The following is a 27,620-nucleotide window of genomic DNA, read 5'->3' as shown; positions in this document are numbered from 1 at the left end:
GGATGTTCGGCTCAGAAAGCAGCCTGAGCCCTGGCAGAATGAGCCTTCACCAACAGAGGAATCTTCTTGCCTTGCCAAAGTACACACATATCACAGTCTCTTTAATCCATTGAGCAACAGTAGCTTTGGAAGCTGCCTTACCTTTTTGTGATCCTCATATTAAACTAAATTAAAACTTAGTATTATAGACCAAGTCCGGGGTCATAACCAAATGAAGCTCGACTCAGTTAACTGTAAATGGTAACATAATACAAAAGAACAAAAAGCAGAAATCTAAATTAAAAGAAGCAGGTGATCTGTGCGCTGAAATTCACAAGTCAAGGACAAGTAACATTATTCTCCACACATCACAAGAACATAAGAATAGCCTTACTGGGTCAGACCAATGATCCATCAAGCCCAGTAGTCCGTTCTCACGATGGCCAATCCAGGTCCCTAGTACCTGGCCAAGATCCAAGGAGTAGCAACATTCTATGCTACTGATCCAGGGCAAGCAGTGGCTTCCCCCATGTCTTTCTCAATAACAGACTATGGACTTTTCCTCCAGGAAATTTAAAAACCTTTCTTAAAACCAGCTATGCTAGCCACGCTTACCACAACCTCTGGCAAAGTGTTCCAGAGCTTAACTTTTCTCTGAGTGAAAAAATATTTCCTCCTATTGGTTTTAAAAGTATTTCCCTGTAATTTCATAGTGTGTCTCCTAGTCTTTGTAATTTTTGACGGAGTGAAAAATCAATCCACTTCTACGCCACTCAGGATTTTGTAGACTTCAATCATATCTCCTCTCAGCTGTCTCTATTCCAAGCTGAAGAGCCCTAACCTTTTTAGTCTTGCCTCATATGAGAGGAGTTCCATCTCCTTTATCATCTTTGTTCGATCTAATGTGAACCTTTTGTAGTGCCACTATATCTTTCTTGAGATAAGGAGACCAGAATTGAAAGGAATACTCCAGGTGAGGTCACACCATGGAGCGATACAGGGGCATTATAACATTCTTAGTCTTGTTAACCATCCCTTTTTAAATAATTCCTAGCATCCTGTTTGCTTTTTTGGCCGCAGTCGCACATTGGGTGGAAGGTTTTATCATATTTCTATGATGACACTCAGGTCCTTTTCTTGGGCGCTAACCCCCAAGGTGGACCCTAGCATTCGGTAACTGTGATTTAGTTTATTCTTCCCAATGTGCATCATTTTACATTTATCCAAATTAAATTTCATCTGCCACTTGGACAACCAGTCTTCCAATTTCCTAAATCCTGCTTGCAATTTTTCACAATCCGCATAAATTTTAGCAACTTTGAACAGTTTAGTGTCATCTGCAAATTTTGATCATTTTTAAATAAGTTAAATAGCACCAGTCCCAGTACAGATCCCTGCGGGCACTGTACTATTTACTCTCCTCTATTGAGAAAAATGACCATTTAACCCTTCCTTCTGTTTTCTGTCTGATAACCAATTCCTTTTTTTTAAAATTTTTATTTATAAATTTTCCATTCTTACAACATCTGAATCATAGTAAATATTATTAATTATTACATATCTAGTATATTATCATTAATAATTCATAGTATTTAAAATATAATATGATAAAGATTATACATTAACATAAAATTATAAATCCCTCCCCCTTTTTGTATAAATTGTTTCCAATAATTAATCAAATCCCACCCCATTCATATATAATTTTTATCATTGTGCTAAGAAAACTAATCATTAGAATAATTAGTCAATGGTTGCCAAATTTTCTTGAAATTAAGAAGATTCCCTTGTTGTAACGCTAATTTTCTTTCCATTTTATAAATATGACAGACAGAATTCCACCAAAACGTAAAATTTAATTTGGTATAATCTTTCCAATTTTGAGTAATTTGTTGCATGGCGACTCCTGTTAGTATTAGTAATAGCTTATTATTATTTGCTGATATCGGACTCTTAGTTCTCATTGCAGTGCCAAATAATATGGTATCATATGAGAGTCCTACATAATTCTCTAGTAACTTATTAATTTGGGGCCAAATTGAATTCCAAAATGCGTTTACACAGGGACAGAAAAAGATTAAATGATCTAACGTCCCTATTTCCAATTTACAATGCCAGCATCTATTGGATCTAGTACTATCTATTTTTTGCAGGCGCGTTGGGGTCCAGAACACTCTATGTAATAAGAACAACCATGTTTGATTTCATAGACGCTGACTTTGTAGATCTTAATCTCCAGGACCAAAATCGTGGCCATTGAGATTCAGAAATTGTCTGACCAATCTCAATACTCCAAATATCCCTAAGACCTGTTTTCTTTTTTTTATTTAAAAATCCGTATATCAATTTATACCATTTTGCGGCTTGGTGACCCAAAAAATCCGCCTGGAAACATAGAACCTGTAGACTATATTGATTATTTAGATTTTTCCATTCAGGGAACCCTGCCTGAATGGCCTGCTTCAATTGCATCCATTTAAAATATTGTGTTTTATTTAATCCAAATTTATTTTGCAATTGTGAAAAACTAAGCAGTGAACCTTCTGATATGACATCATTCAATGTTCGTATTCCTGCATTTATCCATTGTTTCCAGACGATTTTAAATCCGCCAATTCTGATCCTGGAGTTTACCCATATTGATTGATTTAGAGATTTAGCAATAGGTTCTGGTGACAGATTACTGATGTATCTCAATGTTTTCCAAGTGTCAAATAAAATTCTGTGGTCTTTGTATCTTTTAGGCATTGTTATAGTTATTAACTGTTCTGGATATAAAGGGAACAGGAGCCGCCATTCTAAATACAGCCAATCTGGTACATTTTCTAAAAGATCTGGGAGGATCCAATACATACCCTGTCTTAAAATATAGGCTTGATGATACCTATAAAAATTTGGAAAATTTACCCCCCCTTCCATAATTGGTCTTTGTAATGATACTAAAGCGATTCTTGGTCTTTTCCCACACCAAACAAATTTTGTGAGAACATTGTTAAGTTTTTTATAAAATGACCCCTGAAAAAATATTGGAATCATACTCATTTGGTAACAAACCACAGGCAATATCATCATTTTAATTGTTTGAATTCTTCCCCACCAAGAAAGATGTAATGGATTCCATTGCTCACACATTTCTGTTATTTTTTTCAATAAAAGTTTTTCATTCTCTTTGACTGTATCTTCAATTGTATTTTTGATCATAATTCCTAAGTATTTTATTCCATCCTCTTTCCAAATAAATGAATATGGATCAAATAATCCTTTGGTACAATGAACATTGATTGGGAGAATTTCAGATTTGTTCCAATTAATTTTATATCCAGAAAAAGTACCATATTTTTCTATTAAATTAAGTATACATGGAATAGTAGTTTCCGGTTCTCTTAAATATAATAATATATCATCTGCATATGCAGATAATTTAAATTCAAAACTGGTAACTGATATTCCCTTTATCTCCCTAGTTTTATTTATTGCAATTAATAAAGGTTCTAGGACAATATCAAAAAGTAAAGGAGACAGAGGGCATCCTTGTCTAACTCCCCTATGCAAGTTAAATCTATTTGATAAATTATTGTTAATATATAATCTTGCTCCAGGAGAGTTATACAATGTCTGAATCATTTTAATAAAACCGGATCCTATACCAAACCATTGTAAAGCTTGGTATATAAATTTCCATTCCACTCTATCAAAGGCTTTTTCTGCATCTAAAGATATTAAAAAAGCTGGATCATTTATTTTTTTTGCTAAATTTAATGAGTGGAATGCTAATCTAGTATTATTTGATGAATGTCTTTTAGCAATAAATCCTGTTTGATGTACATCAATAATGAAAGGAAGAGCTTTTGCCAATCTTAATGCTAATACTTTAGCCATTAATTTGTTATCCACATTCAATAATGAAATAGGCCTGTAATTTGAAACCAGAGTAGGATCTTTGTTTGGTTTTGGTAAGACTATAATTATCGATTCTGCCATAGTACCAGAAATATTTTCATTCTTTATTTGATATTGATACAAATTTAACAGATGTGGTAATATGATATTTTGGAAAAATTTATAAAATTCAACAGTATACCCATCTCCACCTGGAGCGGATCCAACTCTAAGAGACTTCAATGCTGTTTCTAACTCTTTTAAAGATATAGGTTCTTCTAAACTTCCTTTTATATGATCTGGAATATTTGGTCCAATATATGAATTTAAAAAAGTTAATCCGTCTTGTTCTTTATTTTTATAAGAATTGGAAGTGTATAATTCTTTGTAAAAATCAAGAAATTGTGTTATAATATCTTTTGTGTTGGTATGTGTGTTACCTTGTGTATCTTTAATTGCAATAATCTTAGATTTTCTTTTCTTTACTTTGAGAAAATTTGCTAATAATTTCCCAGCTTTATTTGAATTTCCATAATATTGTACTTGTTTATTGAAAATGTCTTTCCTCACAATTTGAGAAGAAATCTCATTATATTTAACTTTTAATTTTAATATTTCTTGTAATGTATTATTTTCCCATTTCTCAATTAATTTATTTTCTAATAATTTAATTTGCTTTCCCATCTCAATAAATTGTTTTTTTTTTTATTAATAAATGTTGAGTATGAAATAATATTTCCTCTCATAGTTGCTTTAAAAGCATCCCATAAGATCTCAGCATTAATAGTATCTGATTCATTAAATTGAAAGAATTCTTGCATTTTTATTTTAAAATCTTCAAGAAATTTTGAATCCGCTAGTAAATCATTATTAAATCTCCATATTGAATCAAAGTTTTCAACATCATAATTTTGAAGATTAATCCACACACCAGCATGATCTGAAATTATAATGGGATCAATTATTGCTTTTAGTACACGCTGCGCTATATTATTAGAAACAAATATATAATCAATTCGTGAAAAAGATTTATGGACCTGAGAACAAAAAGAAAATTCCTGATCATTAAAATGAAGAATTCGCCATATATCTACTAAATCACAAGATAGTATCAAATTATCTAAGCCTAATGATTTCATAACTTTACTTGGTTTTTTATCCAAAATCGGATCCATTACAGCATTGAAATCCCCTGCTACTATTAAATTAGATGTAGCCAGTGGTAAAAGTAATTGTTGAATTTGTTTAAAAAACTCCATTTGATTCGTATTAGGAGCATATAAATTGAATAAATTCAGAGTTGTATTTCCCAGAACCATTTCGATATGTACCCATCTACCTAAGGGATCATAATTAATTAATTTAAAATCTGCATTACATTTTTTGTTTATTAGAACAGCCACTCCAGCTTTTTTCTTTAAAGCCGGTGCAAATAAACATTTAGAAATCCAACCTCCAGATAGTTTTTTTGATTCAATTTCCGAAAGATGGGTCTCTTGAATGAAGTAAATGTCCGCATTTTGATTTTTAAGGAACGATAATAATTTCTTCTTCTTTATAGGATGATTTAAACCATTGACATTCAGCGAATACATTTTTATATCCATCTAATTAATAATTATGTTTTAACCAATATTCTATGATAATTTACAAGATTAGTTCCTAGCACATTCAATAAAAATTTATCTCCTATCCCACCCATTATTTTCCCTCCCTCCCCACCCATTATCATATTCTGATTTGGAACACGCATTGGTCTTGCAAAACCTAAATCTCCATCCCCAGGCAACTAATAATTCATTATATTATTTAAAAACATATTTCTAATTTCAATACATTCTTTATACTTCCACCCTTATATAATTGAAAATTATATCCATTTAATCTATAAAATTTATAAATTTACTGAGAATTATATATATTTGATTCATAAAATTAAATTCAATATCATGCATACATGTAATATAATATTCTTAATAAATAAACATATTACAAATATATCTCTTATTCTCTATATATCTGTTATTCATCATGTAAATTAAATATATCCATTTTTATAAAAATATTAATATTAATAATAAATACATTTCAATCATTTTCATAGATAATCTTCATAATGAATTAATTTGAATGAATACTTGAATAAAATATACATTTTATATCAATAAATAAGTTTTATAATGAATTCCTATTTTATTAATTATCTACCATTCAATTACTTAATTCATTATTTTTCCATAATAAGTTAATATCACTGAGTAATTAAATTAAATATAAATTTTATAATAGACACTTATTTTATTAATTAATCCATTCAATAATCAAATTATTATCTTGTATATATTTCATAAAATTACATTCTTCTTACATAGAATTAAAATATTGTTTTTATAATAAATTAATATATTTCTTTTTTTTTTTTTTTTTTTTTTTTTTTAGTCTTATTCTCAATATAACAATAACAAAATTTCCTTTCAATATTATTAATAATAAATTCATTGTAAATCATTTTCATTATTCATTAATCATAATAAGTTAATATACTTATATAATTAAATAAATTCTCTATTTTGATTAAAATATATATTTTATATAAATATTATTAGTTTTATAATTTATTTATTTATATTTTAATCATTAAAAAATTTTTTATTTTTTTTTTTCTCACTAGTATTAATGAATGTGGATGCTATTATTTTATTAATAATTAATTTGATATAATAATATTATATTATTGCATCCATTATATCAGTAAATTATTTTTCCAGTTAGTAACATTTCTTATGTCTTATTTTTTTTTTTTTTAATAATCTTCTTTATTGTTCCCTTTTTTCCATCTTCTTTCTTCTTTCTTCTTTCTTCTTTCTTCAGCTGAATTATTCCTTTTATTCTGTTTTTTATGTAAACATAGGTTCTTCTTGTGTCAAAAATTCTTTCAGTTTTGCAGGGTCTTGAAAATATATGGATTTATTTCCACTGGATACTCTCATAGTAGATGGATAATATATTCCATATATGTAACCTTTTTCTTTCAACTGCTGTCTGTATGTGAGGAATTGTTTTCTTATATTTGCTGTATATTTGGCAAAATCAGGAACTAAAATCAGTTTTGATCCTTTATAATTCAAGTTTTTATTTGCTTTTGCCATTTTTAATATTTCCTGAGCATGTTGGTACCTTAATACCTTGAATATCAAAGGTCTTGGAGCAGCCTGGTTTACTGGCTTTCTTATGGGGATTCTGTGGGCTCTTTCTATTTCTAACGGCCATTTTGAATTGAGCTGAAGCAGTTTAGGTAAAAGATTTTCCAAGAATTGTACAGGATCTCCCCCTTCAATATTTTCAGCCAGCCCTAAAATTCTGATGTTCTTTCTTTTTCCTCGGTTTTCCATATCCACCAATTGATTTTTTAAAGCTGCTACTTCTTTTTTATCTTTATCATATTCTTGTGTGAAGGATTCAAATTTCTCCATTTTTTCTTCCATCACTGCCATTCTCTGTCTTTCGGTTTGGATCTCTTGTTTCATGTTGAGAAGTTCTTCTTTAACTTCAGAGATTTTATTGGCATTTTCAGTCAGCATCAGTTTTATTTTGAACAGTTCAGTCATAATATCGGACTTTTCAGTGAGTTCTTCAGTTTCCATCGGGAACGGCACACTCGATGGTGACAGGGGAGTTACTTTTGTTCTTTTTGCTGATATTCCCGATGTTGAAGGTTTTTCAGATTTTCCCTGCTTCATACTTGCCATTTCCGACGTTGTTTTATGTATTTTTTATAGCGATTAGACAAAGTGAAAGTTTTATTTTTTTTCCGTTTGTTGCCTGGATACGGGAGCGCTGCGGTTAAGCTGCCATATCGTGCGCGCTCCAAGCCACTGATAACCAATTCCTAATCCACAACTGAACTTTGCCACCTATCCCATGATCCTTTAATTTTCTCAGGAGTCTCTCAAGAGGAACTTTATCAAAAGCTTTCTGAAAATTTCTCCCTCGGCTGAACCCATGCTGACTCTGACTCATTAACTCATGTTTGTCTACGTGTTCCACAATTTTATTTATTATAATCGTTTCCACCATTTTGCCCGGCATTAAAATCAGGCTTATTGTTTTGTAATTTCCCGAATCTCCCCTGGAACCCCTTTTAAAAATCGGCATAACACTGGCCACCCTCCAATCTTCAGACGATTTTATCAACAGGTTACAGATCACTAACAGCAAGCCAGCAATTTCATGTTTGAGTACTTTTAGTACCCTGGGATTTATACCATCCGATCCAGGCGATTTATCACTTTTTAACTTGTCGATTTCAGTTTTTCCACAATCATCATGGCCTTTGATTGGCAGTCATTCACTGACTCCAGAGGCATCCCAGTCTAGAGATGCTGGTGGCAGATTAGCCATGAAAACCATGGTATGGTGACCTGATGCGGTTGCTAGTAGAGAAGCCCTTCCACCTTCTGGTCTGAGAGGATATCTTGTCTCAGGGACCCTTGGGAATGGTCGATCTGGGTCAATTCTCACTTATGGATTGGCTCTGGAAAGGGTGTGTTTGACCAAAATGGGTTAGTCTGTCTCTGTTATTTCTACTCTGATGTGCTCAAAAAAGATAGACTTTGCTCACTTATGTGCAAGTTTGGTGTATCTTTGAGAGTTGGTGTGCTGACCGTCAGACTGTTTCTTTAAGAGCTTCATTGCCAAACATTCTGGAATTTTTGAAGCGCGTCTTAAGACAGCAGGTCTTGCCTAATCTTCTCTAAAGGTCCAGCCATCCTATTTTGAAGTTCTATCCGTGGTCGGCCTTTATCCTCTCTTCTTGATGTGATCTACTTCCTTAGAGGGGTTTGCTTATTCGCTCTCCTGTCCAGCCCTCTGTTCCATCATAGGATCTCAATTTGGTGTTGTCAGACTTGGTGGGAGCTCCTTTTGAGCAGTTATTCAGTTGTACTTTGAGGAATCTCACCCTGAAGGCATTTTTTTCTGGTGGCGTTGTCTTTGGCGCATTTCATTTTGGAGTTATAGGCTCTATTCTGTCAAGAACCTTTCTTGATGTTAAGGAAAAAGTACTGCTCATGTTGGTTCCTTCTTTTTTTCCCAAGGTGGTGTTGCTTTTTTATGTGAATCGGTCCATTTTGCTTCAGGTCCAGACATGCAATTGCTTCTGCTCCTCTCACCCTGAATGATCACCCAGGACTGGAAGCAAAATCGAGGAAGCTCAAATCGAATTCAAGGTGCTTTGTCTGATTTATAAATTGGTTCATACACACTGTCCATTGGCAGTTAGTTGTCTTTTCAGTAAGTATCAGCCTTCTAGGAAATTGCTTTCAGAAAAACACTTCTGTTTGAACGTGCCCTCCTTGAGACAAATGAAATCAGGGACTTGACATCGATCTATGATACCAGTTCAACTGTGTTGTGGAATACTTTACCTCGAAGTAAAGAAAATGTCAACCTTTCTAAATTTAAGAAATTATTGAAGACTGAGTTATTTAGACATTATCTTTCTTCATGATTTCTTTGGTATGATAAGTGTGATTAGTGGGCAGTTGATTTGCAGATTTGTTGTATAGTATGCGCAACATTTTGTCTGTATTTTAATTATGAATGAAATTATGTAACTCGCATAGAACAAGAGGATGGCACAAGTAATAAATGTTTAAATAAATAAATAAATAAAGACTCTGTAATGGCCAAGACTATACTAGATTAATTCTTACATTTGATGATACAAGACTATACTAGAGCATCTACACCTTCAGCTCGCTTGTCTTTTTGCCTGCTGAAGAAAGGAAGAACTTGTGTGTTGGAAGATGTTGCCATCAGATTCATGACTGGTAGCCCCCATTTGCTCACAATGAGGTGAAAAACTTGCAACTTTAGTTGCCATTCCCCTGGATCCAGGAAATTTCTGCTTAGACAGCTCACTTAAACGTTGACAATTCCTGCCATATGCACAGCAGACAAGTCCTCCAGATAACATTCCATCCAAGACATGAGAAAAGCTGTCTCTCAGGCCACTGAGGGACTTTTGGTGCCTCTGGTGATTCACATAAGCCACTGTCATGGCATTGTACACCACACAAACCGTTTTGTCCCTCAGAATCCCCAGAAAGGAGATCAATGGCAACCAAATTGCTCTGTTCTCCAGGACACTGATTGACCAGCAGACTTCTGACCAACAACTCTGTGCCACCTGATCTGCATAGTGGGCTCCCCAACCGGCCAAGTTGGCATCTGTGATGACTAGAGTCCAGTGAGGATGATATAGACTCATCCCTCCCAAAAGATGAAGCTCCACTAGCCAAGCTGAGAGGAAGCCGAGCATCCAAGTCCTGCGAATGCGGAGACCACTTGGAAAGAACAGTCAACTGATGCGGCCATGTCTGGGCCCTAGTCCACTGAACAATTTACAGAGACGCAACCATGGACCCCAGAAACTGCAAATATTTTCAAGCCTGAGGATTCCTTGCTCAAAGCAGGGACCACATCTGAGACTGCAGCTTGCAGATTCTTGTCTGTTGCTGAAAAATCCAGCTTACTCTGGTGTTGAAAAATACCCTCAAATATTCTAGGGTCTGCGATGGATGGAGATGACTCTTGGCCAGGTTGACTACCCAGCCCAATGACTAAAAAAGCAGTACCATTCTCTGGGTAACCTGGATGCTCTCCTAAAACAATTTTGCCTGCATGAGCCAGTCATCCAAAATAAGGATGCACTAGAATAAGTTCCTTGCAAAGAACTATCACTAATATCACCTTCTTAAAGGTGCAAGGAGCATTGGCCAGGCCAAAGGGGAGCACACAAAATTTATGTCATCCTAAAACAGCAAAACGAAGGAATCTCTGATGAGCTTGATGAATCAGAATATGCAAATAGGCTTCTATCAGATTTAGATACGTAAGGAATTCTCCTGGCTGCACTGCGATGAAAAAGCGCAAGGTCTCCATGTGGAAGGAAGGTACCCGAAGCGCTTGATTCACCCATCAAATCTAGGATAGAACAAAAGGACACTTCTTACTTGGGAACTATAAAATAGATGGAGTAATGACTGAGCCCTCTCTTTTCTAGAGGGACCGGAATCACTGCTTTCAAATCTATGAGCCTTTGAAGAGTATTCCTGACATCCCTGACCTTCCAGCGGGTTCAACAGGGAGACTCCATGAAGGCGCCTTGCAAGGGAAGAGTAAATTTTAGGGCGTAAACTTCTTGGACCACATCGAGCACCCGCTGATGAGGTAACTTGGGTTCTCCCCTGATAGAAATCTCTCAGTCTTGTTTCTACAAGGATCAGAAGGTGGGCCCCCACACTTTCATTGGGCAGCATGCCCCGAGAGGGATGCAGAGGAACCAGAGTCCCGCACCCCCCCCCCTTTAAAGGGCTGCACTTGTTGAAAGAACTGACTACACTGAGGAGCACCCCTTTTGCCCAGTCTATATCTCCTAAACTCAAGAACTGACCTCTACCTGCCTGCCAAACGAGGCCTGTCCTCTGGAAGCTGAGGAACCTTAGATTATCTGAGACTCATAACAACCTTATCTAGTTTGTCCCCAAACAAAAGGGAACCCCTGAAGGGAAACTTGCTAAGCTTAGATTTGGAGGCTGCATCCATTGGCCAACTTCTTAGACACAATGAACATCTAGCAGCCACTCTCCAGGCCACAAATTTAGAAATAAAAAACTCATACAGAACATCTGAGAGGAAGGATGAACCTATTTCAAGTTTGGCCACCTTCTTATCCACCAAATTCCAATCAACCGAATCTCTATCCAGATACATTAGACATAAATTTATAAATTTATGTGATACACTTGTTGTTATATGAAAAATGAATAAAAAACCAAAACAGAAACAGATACATTAGACAGACTGTGAGCCTATCAGGACAGATAGGGAAAATGCTTGAAAAGTACTTGCATGTAAACTGCTTTCCCTTCCCTCTCAGCCCAATGAAAACAGACCCTAGCTACTAAGCCTCCACAAATGTCAGCTTGAACTGCAAGTTCTCTCACATCAAAGCTCTGTTTGAGTAAAGTCTTTATCTTGACAGTTCCTCAGGACACAACCATATTTTTCTTGGTTATGGCAGAAACTACAGAGTTCACTATGGGAGGCTTCAAGGACTCTCTATTCTGTTTTGGAATCAGGTAAAGCCAAACCATCGACTGCGCCATGCTGAAAGGAGCATCCAGATAATTTCATTGCCACTGAATGACATCCAAGATGTCTTAGCACATGGGAAAGGAGCAAGAGGACTGCTGAATGCCCTTCAGAAGCGGATCCATTGTGCGTGGAATTTCCTTGGGCATCTCCTCAAATTTCAAGATGAATGAGACCTGAGAAATGTGCTCCTGCAACTCCTCTAGGTGAAAGATCCTAACCACAGAAGAATCTTCACCTGGGGGAAATCTTCCTTCCCAGAAGGGAGCTCTTGCCTTAGAAAGTCTCCATTGTCCTCCACCACCCAATCCCCTACTACTTCCGCCTCCTAATCTATGGAGTCATCCTCCTCTCAATTCAAACGCCTCCGCTTCTGTGGAAAAGGCTAATAATCCAGAAGCACTCCCCTCAGAAGACGGAGAAACAGACCCTCCCCCCCAGACCTGCAAAGACAGAAGGCCTTATACATAGCCAACATAAATAGTGAGAAAATCCACTCCTGAGGTAATAGGCAATCTTAGGCTGTCCTGAGAAGAAAGAGAGGAAGACAAACTCCAGCTGCGGTGGAAAACTAGAAACCGAAGCAGGCCCTGAAAAGGTGGCAGCACTTGTGGTGTTCAAAATGGCTTCGGTTCCCACCAAAATAGGAGCTGCTGGCAAAGTCAGATCTGCATCTGAACGCGCTTCAGCCAAATCTTCACATGAGGAACCCAACTGTCGCACCTGCTCAGACACTGCAGCAACTGCCGACAAAGTCAAGAGTTTTCAACCAGCACAGAAAAAGCAGACACCAGCCGCATCCAAGGTCTGGTAACCGATAGGTCCCGGAGTGCTTCTGCTTCTGACTGCTCATTTTTACACCCTCTTAACAAAAAAACCACACGGAGGAAAGACTGAAGCCAGCAAGCCTAAAAAAAAGATTATGGAGATTCCCCATATAGAACTGCAAGGACCAGACAGCAAGGCTTGTAAACAAAGGTTTTTTTTGTATTTTTTTTTTTTTTTTAAACAAACTGTAACAGGCAGACCCCTCAGCTCTCTAGACCAGCCATCTGTTTTCAAGCAGAGCAAATTAGCCGAGGCCTTTTTTTTTTTTTTTTAATACCCAACGATCTGGTGGGGAGGAACTCGGCCACCCAAGTTTGATACTTCTGGGGCAGAAAGAGCCTCCCACATGACTCAGCTCCAGTCCAATAGCCAGGGAGCAAGAAAGAGTTATAGAGAAGCACTTCACCCTTCAATCACCTCAAAACAGCCAGGAACACTGACTCCTCAAAAAAAAACTTCCCTAAGGGAGAGACTACACAGGCTTATCATTTCTACCATCTGGTGAAATAGAGAACTGACTGGCTTTCATGGGACTGCATTAGCTCACTTATACGGTAAGTTGAAGCTCAGTGATTCTCAGTCTCTATCTGCTGGTAGACGTGCGTAACACCCATCTGTGCCAGTCTAGAGCAGTGGTCTCAAACTCGCAGCCCGGGGGTCACATGCGGCCCACCAGGTACTATTTTGAGGCCCTTGGTATGTTTATCATAATCACAGAAGTAAAATAAAACAGTTTCTTGATCATATGTCTCTTTAGCTATAAATGACAATATTATTATTAAGACTTGGCCAAAAGGAAAGATTTATAAACTATAAAGAGTTCTACCTCATGCAAAATTGTCATTTCTTTAATAAAGACATTAACTATTTTTTTCTGCGGCCCTCCAAGTACCTACAAATCCAAAATGTGGCCCTGCAAAGGGTTTGAGTTTGAGACCACTGGTCTAGAGGGATGTTATGGAAATCTTTACACCAGTTCAGGATGGCATAAAGATGCAGCATGAGTGCAAAGAGAACATCTAAAGTGAAGTGCCCAAGTGACTCGTGAACCTCTGCCTCCAAATATATCCTTGGTGGTCCAGGTGGCCACTGGACTCCCAACTCCCCAATCTCCTTCACAAAGATTTTTCAAATAGTCTAATGGCTCTGATCCCTGAGAACACACTTCTCTGTCCCAGTCTGGTGATCTCTTTGCACTTCTCACCCTTCCCCCCAACCCCAATATAAATACCCATGGGCGCCTAAGCAGAGTTCCTCTGATAGGTGGGAGATCAGGAGCCACGGACCACAGGCCACCAGGGATTTTTTGTGGTATTACTGGAGGAGAAGATCAGTAGTTTGGGGTCCACTGGACTATCAGGGAAATTTTTGCAGGGTGGGTGGAAGAAGAAATCTGGGAAGTGCAAGTTTTGGATTTTCATTCCCTTTTCTGACAGTGAATGAGCCAATCTCTGCTTATGTTCTGACAGGAAGGATGGGAGATATTTATTCCTGATGCAACAAATGCCTCATATTACTGCCATGCTACGCACAATTTCTTTTTTCTAACAAAGCATAGTTTTTAACATTATGGTAAATTTGCATGCCATTAGTTTACTGAATTAAGTGTAAAAAATAAACAGTTTCAGCATGTGTGTTCTAACATTGTGCACTGAAGTAAAGTACTACATCTTAACTACATTCAGGCCTTAATAGCCTTGGATGGATTTCCTCTTCCCTGTTATAGCTCTACTTCAGTCTTTCTGTCAAACTTTCTGTCAAACTCTTCAGGAGTTCTAACAAGCTTTTTCCAAATAAGCATACAGTCTTACCTGTAAAGAAGTAATTCTGTCATAGTGTATCGTGGTCATCTCATTCTCAGTCAATGCATTTCCTGTCTGATCATTAATTTCAAAACCCGTGTAGAACTTTAGCATTTCTAAAAGCTGAGAGATTAATCAATATCAGCACAGCAGAAAAGAACTTAATCTTTTGTTCTAATCCTACCTCAATAATCTTATTTCTGTTAATGTACACAGGAATCCATATTTTAGCTGTTGATTCCCATTAACCAGAAATTTGCAGAAGGGTGTCGGCACTTTAAGATCTTGAACTCTTCCCATTATGCAGTGGAGAACAGCTCCCTCCAATTGGTACCAAAGCAATCGAACTCCAATGAAACAGAAGAAAAGAGAAAGAGGGGTATGCGGAGCTAACCCGGTAACATACATATTCAGTTCTGCTCTGAAACTTAGGAAATTAGAATAATAAACATTTAACAAGCAAACAGTAAACAATAAATCCCGCACATGAGTAGCTAGTAACAAGCCTGTAAGTGCAACTAGTAGGGGCTAGAGAACTCTCCCAAGGGAAAGGGAATTGGGAGCCTTCTGTTCCTGTAGAAATGTCTCTATTCAATCTTACATATAGTAGAAGAGGTCTTGAGATGATACTGACTAAATCCGAGGCAGAATCAGGCAAATCAAGTTTGCACAGGGTGGGCTGTATGGACTCCTTTTTATATTAACAAAAACAAGATTATCAAAGTAAGAACCTAATCTTTCATTCTGTTACAGATACACAGGAGTGCATACTTTAGTTCACATAACAAAGCAATGCCAGACATCAAGGGAGGGGCAGGTGAGCCTGCCTGCAAAACTGAGGACCCAAAAGTGGCATCCTCTTGAGCTGTCACATCCACTCTGTAGAACCTTGTAAAGATTTGGAAAGAAGACCAAGTACCTGCTCTACAAATTTAATCAGGCGAGACTGTGCCCAGAAGCTGCTACACCTTTTGTCGAATATACTGTGATCGAGATAGAGGACTGTTTCCTGCAGGCAATATAGGAAGACAAAATTGCCATGCAAATCCATTTGGCAATGGTCAGCAGCACAAAAAGATGATCAGAAAGTATGAAAAAATCATTAGTCTTCTCCAGATAGATAAGCAGGATTCTGCGCACATCTAGCCTCCGCAAAAGTCTATCCTGCTTCACTAAACCTGTAGAGTGAAAAGCAGGTAAACGAATCTCGTGATTGACATGGAAGGCAGAAACTTCCATCGGAAGAAAGGAAGGTACTGTGCGCAGAGAAACAAACCAAACTCCATAAAACAGAGAAAGGTTTACATACACAAGAGGGCCTGTAACTCTGAAATCCTTCTCACCGAGACTATAGCAATCATAAATATTGTCTTAACTGTAAAATCCAAAATCCAATAGGGAAGCTTCTGTCAGAGGTTTAAACAGAGCACTGGACAGGCCCTTCAGGACCACAATGAGGTCTCTAGACAGGAACGATCTGCGCAAGGGGGGGTCACAATCTGAGAGCCCCCCTTCAAAAACCAAGTGACATCTGGGTGAGATGCCAGATACTGCAGGCCTCTCTGAGCCCTAGAGCATGAGATACTGGCTATCTGCACTTTGAGAAACGAAACCGTCAGGCCCTTTTTAAGGCTGGTTTGTAGCAATGCAAGGATCATTGAGATGGGAGCCCACTCAGGCTCCACCTCCACACTATAACTAGAAGGTCTTCCAGGTCTTAGCATAAGCCACAACTGTCTCGGGCTTCTTTGCTCTAAGGAGTTATAACCACAACCTCCGAGTAACCCTTCCATCCAATGGTTGGACAAAATCTTTTCCCATTCCTTCCAGAAAGATGATAGCCGCCTGCCGATCTGGTGTCACTGTCGCTTCCTAGAACCCGTGAGTTGCTGGTGCTTGTAACTACTAAAGCTGTCTGGACCCCTGAAAGGGCCTCTGAGAAGCGTTAAGCAGAAGAAAATGTTTGAATCTCCTAGCACAAAAACTGCCTCTACCACCCCTAACAGAACAATGGCTCCTGCTGTCTGGGAGGGATTTGGGACGGCGATCTACCATACTGGCCATGAGGTCATCTAGCTCTTTGCCAAAAAGCATCTGCCCCTTGAAAGGTAATCTGCTGAGAGTAGCCTTGGAGGCTGAGTAATCTGCCCATTGTCTGATCCAGAACATTCGGCAGGCAGAAACGGGGTAAACTGCAATGTTACTCAGGACTCTGCTGATGTCATAAAAAGCATCCCTCCTTAAACATGTGGGGACAGGCGTCCCCAAGCTCCAAGGAACTAGTCTACAATCTGGTATGACAGGCCTCTGTCACAAAGGCGGCAGCTGCTACAGCTTTGATACACAAAGCCAGAACTTCAAACTGTCTTAAGGACCACATGTACCTTATGGTCCTGTGCGTTTCTTAGCATCACTCCACCCTCACTAGGAAGGGAAGTACACTTGGTCACTTGTACTACCGCAGAGTCCACCGTAGGCGGTACAAACAGCATAGGATAGAGAATAGAAATAGCTTTGGCCACCTTTAGATAGCTGTCGGGCAACTCCCATTGGTTAGTGACTAAGGAGGTGATGTCTGGATGAGCAGGAAAAAAGGTTGTTTGTACGGAACTGGTCGACCTTCCTGGGGAAAAACAAGCTCTACAGGAGAGACGGACTGCATCTGAGCACGGCTGGGACGAGGATGCTGGCACGAAACATCCAGACCTGCATAGACATGACTTTAAACTGATAACAGGGGGAAAGCTGACAGTCGATCTGACCTCGACACATCGGACCACAGTATCGAGCAAGGATACTGAAACAGGAATTGGTGATAGTGGACTAGAGACAAATGGTGATAGTGGACTAGAGACAAATGGTGATAGTGGGCTAGAGACAAAATGGACACTTTATGGATATAAACCCAAAGATGCAGTACGGGGACCCGAGAGGAAATCAGAGCTAAAGAGCAAGACAAGGAGGAAACAGCCGGAACCAGAGGGCTATCAAAGAGCAAAGAAGCGGGCAGAGGACGGGATAGACACATCACAGGAGGCAGACCGTGAGGAGGCAGCCCGTGAGGAGACCAACAGGAGCATCAAATCAAGAGTAGATCCAAAAGAAAAGGTAACAAACTGGGACTTAAATTGCCTATATACGAATGCTAGGAGCCTAAGGACTAAAATGGGGGAGCTAGAAGTTATAGCCAGAAATAAGGACCTAGACATAATAGGAATCACAGAGACATGGTGGGCAGAGGACAACAAATGGGATGTGGCACTGCCAGGGTACAAGCTCTACAGGAGGGACAGGGCACACAAGAAGGGGGGAGGAATAGCACTGTATATAAAGGACTCCATTCCTTCATCCAGAACAGAAACAACAATAAGGGCAGACAGTCTGGAGTCACTATGGGTTAAGCTGACAGGAGGGGAGGGAGCTGACATCAAACTGGGACTGTACTATCGCTCACCAGGACAGCCAGAAGCAAACGACCTGGACCTGGAGGCCGAACTGAGGCAGATGTGCAAAAATGGAAGGGTGGTGATTATGGGGGATTTCAACTATCCAGGAATAGACTGGGACATTGGGCTCTCAAATTGCACGAGAGAAACTAAATTCCTAGAGGTGATAAGGGACTGTTTCATGGAGCAGCTGGTCACGGAACCGACGCGAGGGGATGCCACTCTAGACCTAATCCTCAACGGGCTAGAGGGACCCGCAAAGGAAGTGGTGGTAATAGCACCATTAGGAAACAGCGATCACAACATGATCCAGTACAAATTAAACATGGGAACATCAAAGGTGAAAAGAACCACAACGATAGCACTCAACTTCAGAAAAGGAAACTACAAGGACATGAGGAAAATGGTAGGTAAAAAGCTCAGCAACAGCTCAGGGAAGGTGAAGACCATAAAGGAAGCCTGGGCACTGCTTAAAGGCACAGTGCTTGAGGCACAAGACCAGTGCGTCCCAAGGTTTAGGAAAGGGTGCAAAAATAATCGAACTAGAAACCCAGCATGGATAACAACTGCAGTTAAAAAGGCGATAAGTGACAAGAAATCATCCTTCAAGAAATGGAAAAAGGAACCAACAAAGGAAAACCAGGAAGAGCACAAAAGACACCAGAAAGAATGCCATCGAGAGGTCAGGAAAGCAAAGAGAGAATATGAGGAAAGACCGGCGGGAGAAGCAAGAAACTTCAAACCCTTTTTCAGGTATGTAAAAGGGAAACAACCAGCCAGAGAGGAAGTGGGACTACTGGACGACGGAGACAGGAAAGGAGCGATTAAGGAGGAAAAAGAGATAGCAGAAAGGTTAAACAAATTCTTTTTGTCAGTCTTCACCAGAGAGGACACATCCAATATCCCAGAACCCGAGGTGATTATAAACGGAGATCACGACGAAAGGCTGGTACAACTAGAGGTAAGCAAAGAAGATGTCCTCAGACAGATAGACAGACTGAAGAGCGACAAATCACCGGGCCCGGACGGCATCCACCCAAGGGTAATAAAAGAACTGAGAAACGAAATAGCAGAGACACTTCGCCAAATATGTAACCTCACCCTAAAAACTGGGGAGATCCCAGAGGACTGGAAAATAGCAAATGTCACGCCCATCTTTAAGAAGGGATCAAGGGGTGACCCGGGAAACTACAGGCCTGTGAGCTTGACCTCGGTTCTGGGAAAGATGATGGAAGCAATGGTAAAGGACACAATCTGCGAACACATGGACAACTGAAGGCAAGCCAGCATGGCTTCTGCTAGGGAAGGTCATGCCTCACGAACTTGCTGTACTTCTTTGAGGGAATAAACAGCCAGATGGATAAGGGGGAATCCATAGACATCATTTACCTTGACTTCCAAAAAGCTTTCGACAAGGTACCTCACGAACGGCTACTTAAAAAGCTGTGGAACCACGGGGTGCAAGGAGATATCTACCAATGGATCAAACACTGGTTGGCGGGCAGGAAACAGAGGGTTGGAGTAAAGGGCCAATACTCAGACTGGCAATGGGTCACGAGCGGAGTTCCACAGGGGTCGGTGCTGGGACCTCTACTGTTCAATATATTTATCAACGATCTAGAGACGGGGACAAAATGTGAGGTTATCAAATTTGCTGATGACACCAAACTCTGCAGCAGGGTTAGAAACATGGAAGACTGTGAAGAGCTGCAAAGGGACCTAACGAGACTGGAAGACTGGGCAAAAAAAGTGGCAAATGAGTTTTAACGTAGAGAAATGCAAGGTCATGCACGTAGGAAAAAAGAACCTGATGTTCAGCTACAAAATGGGGGGAACACTGCTAGGGGTAAGTAACCTTGAAAGGGATCTGGGGGTGATGGTTGACACATCACTGAAACCATCGGCGCAGTGTGCAACAGCCTCAAAGAAAGCAAACAGAATGCTGGGCATCATCAAAAAAGGTATTACAACCAGAACGAAGGATGTCATCATGCCGCTGTATCGCGCAATGGTGCGCCCGCACCTGGAGTACTGTGTCCAATACTGGTCACCGTACCTCAAGAAGGACATGGCGGTACTAGAGGGAGTGCAGAGGAGGGCGACTAAACTAATAAAAGGTATGGAAAATTTTTCATACGCTGACAGGCTAAAAATGCTGGGGCTGTTCTCCCTGGAGAAGAGGAGACTTAGAGGGGACATGATAGAAACCTTCAAGATCCTAAAGGGCATAGAGAAAGTAAATAAGGACATATTCTTCAAACTGAGGGGAGCCACAAACACTAGGGGTCACTCGGAGAAATTGAAGGGGGACAGGTTTAGAACAAATGCTAGGAAGTTCTTTTTTACCAAGAGGGAGGTGGACACATGGAACGCGCTTCCGGAGGAAGTGATAGGCCAGAACTCTGTACAGGGTTTCAAGGAGGGTTTGGATAGGTTCCTGGAGGATAAGGGGATAGAGGGGTACAGATAAAACTTGAGGTAGGTTATAGGTTGAGGTAGGTCTGAAACCACTTCACAGGTCACAGACCTGATGGGCCGCCGCGGGAGCGGACCGCTGGGCGAGATGGACCTCTGGTCTGACCCAGTGGAGGCAACTTCTTATGTTCTTATGTTGTGCATTAGTGTTACACATAACGGAGCACTGTGAGATGGAGGGTTGCTGGGCATAGAGCTTCACTGTAGAGAGGGTGTCAAATGACATGGGAAACGGAAGCTGATTTGAAAAGGCAACACACTGAGGGATCACAGTGATCCACTGCCACTCCTGACAACTGGACTCCATCAGGGATCCTTAAATCATCCATAGAAGAAACATGTGACGATAAAGGCATGGCAGGAGACTTCTAATCATCCCAGTTCTACTCCAAAGGGTCAATGACACTAGGATCAAGTGTGGTATGAGACGGAGACACTTGCTTGGGAGATGGATCCCCCCCCCCCCCAAGGTGGAGCCGTTGTGCCTGTAGGCAACGCAGTGCTTCCCGGTCCTGTTAAGCAGGCTTTCCATAAAAACCTGACAATATCAGAAAAGCCTTACCTTTGAGGATCCTAGGCTCCTCGTATGACCCCAGACTGGGAAATAGGAGTTCAGGCTGCCACTACGTGCTTGTGCTTTGCCCCTTCGCTGCTCAGACCTTCTGAGCAGGATTTATGCCCCTTAGACCAGAACCTGCAGGATTTCTGGGGTTCCAAAGCCTTGGAGGACTGAATAGGGGCCGAGCCTGAAGCTCCTCTCGTGCCTCATAGAATGTGGAACATGGCTGCTCCTCAACCAGCACAAAAAAACGCAGGATCTGGGGATAGAATGACCTGGGGCATCCATGACAGGTGATCTCTAGGCAAAATGAGTGGCTTTGAGGCAGAAAAAAGGAAGATTAAAAAAGATCACTAAACATCCAGTGGTCACTGTTAGTAAATTCGTGCAAAAAACAGGCTGGTAGAGATAAAACAAAAAATTAAAAATACTGTAGTGATTTTAGAGGAAGGAGAACCTCATCCTAACCTCAGAAAAACTTAAAAACAAAATTCAGGAACCCCCCCCCCCCAATTTTCCCCTAGGCAATAATGGGAGCGTTCACTGTGACTTCTGATGCCTGTCAGTTCTCAGCAGACTGCCTATAGAGAAAGGATTTCTGCTTTAAAGATAGCCAAATACAAGTCTTCAATGGAGATCCTCAGAATGGCGGACTCTGACCACGGACTCCCAAACCTGGAAATCCACAAGTCTTGTTGGGGGAAGAAACTTTGTAGTCAGTTCCTTGTTACCCAAAGGGTTGTTATACAAGTGGCCCCACAACCTGCGCTCAAGCCTCTGATGAATCAGCAGGCGAGCAGCTCCCATGGACAGACTCCGAGCTCTGGAAGGGAGACAAAGCAGGCTTGCTCCATAGGTACTAGGAGAGATTAGCCTGGGAGCTGTTGTCCACCCACACAGGACTGCAACCTTTCCCCGATGTAGTAAGTCCAAGAAGGGGACCTCCAAGCACTGAAGCCACACAGCAAAAATCCAAAGACCAACAGCAAAAATACCCAAAAATAACAACAACAAAATAAAGACAGAGCAGACCAGGACACATCATCTGCATTTGCTATTAAAAGGAAAAAATGAAGAGGGCGCTGATCTCCACAGCAGAAGGGGAGGAGTTAGAAATCTTAAAGTAAGACTCTTCTGCAGATTCGTGGTTAGTTGGTATCAACAGGCAAAGTACAGACTCCTGTGTATATGTAACAGAACATTCATTAACAAGCAATGAAATTTCCTGCTGGTGGTTGAGACACAACATTCTGCAGATCTGGGAAATTATAGACTGGTGAGTCTGATGTCTGGACCATGCGAAATGGTAGAGACTATTACGAAGAACAAAATGACAGAACATATGTAGTACGTAGTCAAGGAAAATCTTACCTCACCAACTTACTGAAGGAAGCAGCGCGAGGCCAGTCTGGAGATGAAAAGATCGCTCCTGCCCTGCACCGCTGGCAGGCCGCCATCGAGGAGGACGCCGTCCAGGGAGGGAGGTAAGGAAGGGGGAATGATTTTAAAACCCAGTACGCCCTGCACCGCTGGCGGCACGATTCGAGGAGGCCGTTGTCCAGCGAAGGGGGATGGTTTTAAAACCCAGTATAGGCCGCCCCAGTTACTGGTAGATAAGCTGCGGCTAATACAATGAGGCGGCTTATCCACCAGTTTTAAAACTTGTACAGGCATTTTTTGTGGCCTATAAAAGGGGGCAGCCTATATGTGGGGAAATATGGTGTGTATGTATGTGTATATATATATATATATATATATATATATATATATATATATAATATAATAAAATGGTAGGACGCGCATGCGCACTAAAAAAAACGTGTTCCCTGATCCGTCGGGTTTTTTTTAGTGCGCATGCGCAGGTTTACGTCACCAAACTCGGCAACTTGGACAACAATCGCGCTTATGCTCAAGCCGCCGCCACGAATCCTCTCTCGAACCGCACCAGGATCGAGAGAGGAGCTGCGGCGGGGGCTTGAGCATAAGCGCCATTGTTGTCCCCCTACCTAGCTGCGAGGCTGCGGCGGCCTTCCTCACGGTTTCACGGTGCTTGGTCTGCCAAACAATTCCTGCCGTTGACCAAATTTGCCCCACCGTTCCTTCCCTTCCTCCATCAGGTACAGTTCAGCTCCGCCTATGTTAAAAGCAGCTGCTTTGAAATTGGAGCCCTGCCGCCACCGTAACACGTTCCCTCTGCCGCGGTCCCATATGTCAGAGAAGGGGCGGGACCAAGGCAGAGGGGAAAGTGCTACGGCAGTGGCAGGGCTCCGATTTCGACGCGGCTGCTTTTAACATTGGTGGAGCTGCACAGCACCTGATGGAGGGAGGGAAGGAAAGGTGGTTGTGCGCTGTTGAGCCCCTCTGCACGGGCCCAAACCAAAAAAGGAGCCAGGACTCTTCCCAACCCGGCGCCGCCAGACCCGACAAAACGACCCTACACTCACAGACCCGCGAGCAGGGTTGCCATGGAAACCTAACCGGAATTACATGCAGTCGCGCAAGGGTCAGTGAGAGGGGATCAGGAGCTAAAGAGAGATTGAAAAAAACAAACAAACAACAGTGCACAAGTAGAGAGAGACACACAGACAGTCACAGAAGGACAGGGGGCTAAAGACACAGATTGAAAAAATAACAAAACACAGAGGACAAGGAGAGAGAGTGACACAGACACTCACAGAAGGACAGGGGGCTAAAGAGACAGATTGAAAAAAATAACAAAACACAGAGGACAAGGAGAGAGAGACACAGGAAAAAAAATGACAAACAGCCATACAGCAGCCAAGGAGACAGACATACTTACATACAGCGTCCAAGTAGACAGACAGAGAGACAGCAAAAAAATACAAACAGCCAAGGAGACAAACAGAAAAAAATAAAAATTACAATGCCCAAGGATAAATTCAGGAAAAAAAACCTTCCAGACATACAGTGGCCAAGGAGTTAGACTGAAAAAAAGGCATACAGACATACAGCAGCCAATGAGACAGACAGACTGACAGCGACCAAGTAGACAATCAGCAAAAAAACACAAACAAACACACAAAGCAAAAAATTAGAAACATACAGCGGCCAAGGAGACAGGCATGCAACAAATAGGAAAAATAAAAAAACTTTTAATAAATCAACCATACATGAAGAAGGAATAAAAAAAAAAAAAAAAAGGGAAAAGACACCTACAGGGAAACACAGGATCAAGAGCATACAGAGAAAACAGAAGTTTGCAGGAATCAGGAACATATAGAGAAAGGAGAGCAGAGACCCCTGCAAGAAGAGAAAAATAGCAAAGAGACTGGGGATGAGAAAGAGAGCAGAGATGCTTGCAGGGAGAAAAAGCTAAGCAGTAATGTTACAGCTTGAGAGTGCAGACTGAGGAAGAAAGCAGAGACAGCGCTACACAGGGAAATGGAGGGAGGAAAGAGACAGAAAGAAAAATACAGACAGACATAAATTCTAGCACCCGTTAATGTAACGGGCTTAACGACTAGTATATATATAGTGGTAACCTCGGTTTGCGAGTGTTTTGCAAGACGAGCAAAATATTCGCAAAATCGGCGCCTCGGAAACTGAGCGTGCCTCGATTTACGAGCGCCCCCCGTGATCCGGCACCTTCCCCCTGGCGATCCGGCATCCTCCGCTCGCGTCACACCCCCCTCCCCGCTGCGATCCGGCATCCCCCGGCGATCCCCCCACCCACCCAATCACATTTCTTACCCCCGTTTGGCACCAGCACCAACGCATAGGACATGCCGGTGCCAGTGCCCGAAAATCTGCCTCCTTCGCGCTAGGCCTTGAGCATCTGCACATGCTCAAGGCCTTCGGGTTCCCGTTCTCTCCGAGATTCACATACACACACATACACCTCTCAAAACTGCATCACTTCTCACAAAATGCAGAAAGCCTTTCAAAACACTGTCAGACAGCAATTCCAGCTTGCAGTAGACTGCCAGTTTGAATTGTTTATTGTTGCCCCTGATATATACACCTGAGAAAACTTTTATTTAATGTTAAGACATTTTGAGTTCCCACTTCATATTTTCCGCTGCTTCTTCATGCTGCAGCAGCCCATGGGATTTTACAGTTATTTTTAATGTTCTTGTTGCAATATATAAACCCAACAAGACAGAACTCAGAAGACAGACTTCAACTAGACATTTGTCCTGATGTCCTTTAATATAATTGGCTACCAAGTGAAAGATAGGAATCATGGGGAAAAGAACAACCAATGAAATGGAAAGAGACATGCCTAATTAACACTTCAAAAAGTGTAGTGTAACCTGGTTAGTATCCTAACTCATTCATGTTGTTTCTAACAATACAGTGGAACCTTGGTTTACGAGCATAATTCGATCCAGAAGCATGCTCGTAAACCAAAATACTCGTATATCAAAGCGAGTTTCCCCATAGGAACTAAGGGAAACTCGCTTGATATGTTCCCAACCCCCGTGGCCAGCGGTGCAGCTCCCCCCCCCCCCCGGCTTGCAAAGGCCCCCCCCCCCCCCCGCGTGAACCGGCACCCCCCGCCCGAACAACTTGAAACTTACCCCCCCACCCACCCCCGTCAGGCACCGGCACGCAGCCCATAGGATGTGCCGGTGCCGCTTGAAGAACTTCCTGCCTCTGCTGGGCCTTGAGCATGCATTCTTGGCAAGAGGGAGAATTAGAGGGCCTTGAGCATGCGCAGATGCATGCTCAAGGCCCGGCAGAGGCAGGAAGTTCTTCAAGCAGCACCGGCACGTCCTGTGGGCTGCGTGCCGGTGCCAGATGGGGAGTAAGTTTCAAGTTGTTCGGGCGGGGGGGGGGTGCCAATTCGAGAGGGGGGGGAGCCTTTGCGAACAGGGGGGAGCGATGCCGGTTCTCAGGGGGGGATGCTCGCAAATCGAGTCAACACTTGGTTTGCGAGACAAGTTTTGCAAGAATGTTTTGCTTGTCTTGCAAAACACTCGCAAACCGGGTTACTCGCAAACCGAGGTTTGACTGTATATTAATCATATTATTAGGTCCCAACACTTGTTTGTTCTTGATTCAGCCTCTGTAGATGTGACAGTATTTAAAAGTAGTTTCCATGCTGGAACCTTTTTGCAGTGCTTTGTTATTTATTTTTCTTAGCTGGGTAATCACAAAACCAGTGTGTTTAATGATCCACTTGTACATCTATTTTTTTCTAGTTAGCAGAGTCACCATTTCCACGGGAGAAAAAACAAGGATTCCTATTAGTGTAAGTTCCTGCTGATACAGTGGACAGGATCAGGTTCAAGCTCAGAACACCAGTACTCACCTGACAAAAGAGATGCCCTTCCTTCTCTCGCTGGGCTAAGTTGGACAGGTAGCAGTGAACCACTAGGTGGGAATCATCCAGTACCGTGTTAAACCAGCGCCGCGTTGGAAGCAAGGCCTAGAATATATACAATACAGAATTTTAAGAAAGATTGCCAAGGAATGGATCAGTCCTGGGAACATAAAAAATTTACAATTCTATAAAGACAGCATTTTCTGGGTTTTTTTTTTTTTTAAATCTTTATTCATTTTCAACTTGAACAACAACTGCACAAAAATACATTATACAAATAATTCCAATATAGCACTATAATATCTAACACATAAAATCTAGAATTGTAATAACCCCCACCCACACACCCTTCATCACATTTTCAACTGAGTAGATATATACACATGTTATAGAACATATTATAACATATCTTATAAAATTATTCCCCAACTCCACCCTCCCCCATTGAGTGTGCTAGATACAGCTAAGAAAGAAAAGAAAAGGAAAAGAAAAGAAAAGAATTGATGACTATTCCTCACAATATTTTGCCAATGGCCCACATATCTTTACAAAGTTATTATATGTCCCTTTTTGTACTGCAATTGCTCTTTCCATCTTAAAAATATGGCATAATGAATTCCACCAGAATGTGTGATTAAGATTCTTGTAAATTTTCCAATTTTTCCAATTATGGCAACCCCTGTCATGACTAATAAAGTTTGTTGTTATGTGATGATATTTGACTCTTCTTTCTCATAGCCATACCGAATAAAACAGTATCATAGGAAAGCGCAACATGATTTTCCAATAAAGAATTTACTTGAGACCAGATTGAATTCCAAAATATCTTAATATAGGGACAGTAATAAAGTAGGTGATCTAATGTCCCTGGTTCCAGATTACAGTGCCAGCATTTATTGGACTTAGAACTATCTAATTTTTGTAAACGAACAGGGGTCCAAAACGCTCTATGCAGGGGTAGCATTTTCTGTTTTAATCACAGGCGAAGAGTAGAAGTGTAACCTAGCAGCACACATTCAATTGTTTGAAGTACTGTGCTCAAAAAACTAGCTTGGGGTTGCCAGAATGAATAGAAAAGTGAGTAATATTAGAAGCCCAAATAGAGAAAGACACGGGGAAAAAAAACATATCCCTGTCACCGGACCACCGTCCTCTTCACCGCCCCATCCCCGTAGCATCCACCCTTCCCTCTCGCCACATCACTGCCC

General features: G+C 40.9%; 1 protein-coding gene across 2 annotated transcripts in view; it reads right to left on the bottom strand.

Moving 5' to 3' along the window:
• Window positions 1-27,620, bottom strand: part of AQR (aquarius intron-binding spliceosomal factor) — a 266,639-nt gene that overhangs the window by 180,111 nt on the left and 58,908 nt on the right. For both annotated transcript variants that reach the window (XM_033951821.1, XM_033951822.1), the window contains exons 11-12: window positions 26,401-26,517; window positions 14,655-14,768 (exon numbers count right to left, since the gene is read on the bottom strand). In XM_033951821.1, coding sequence (XP_033807712.1) covers window positions 14,655-14,768; window positions 26,401-26,517 — 231 coding nt within the window. The remainder of the gene's footprint in view (window positions 1-14,654; window positions 14,769-26,400; window positions 26,518-27,620) is intronic.

This window comes from Geotrypetes seraphini, chromosome 7 (genome assembly GCF_902459505.1).
Source record: "Geotrypetes seraphini chromosome 7, aGeoSer1.1, whole genome shotgun sequence".
In the NCBI taxonomy this organism is placed as follows: domain Eukaryota; kingdom Metazoa; phylum Chordata; class Amphibia; order Gymnophiona; family Dermophiidae; genus Geotrypetes; species Geotrypetes seraphini.
Note: the sequence above shows the minus strand (reverse complement) of the source record. Positions and strands in the feature narration are given on the sequence as shown.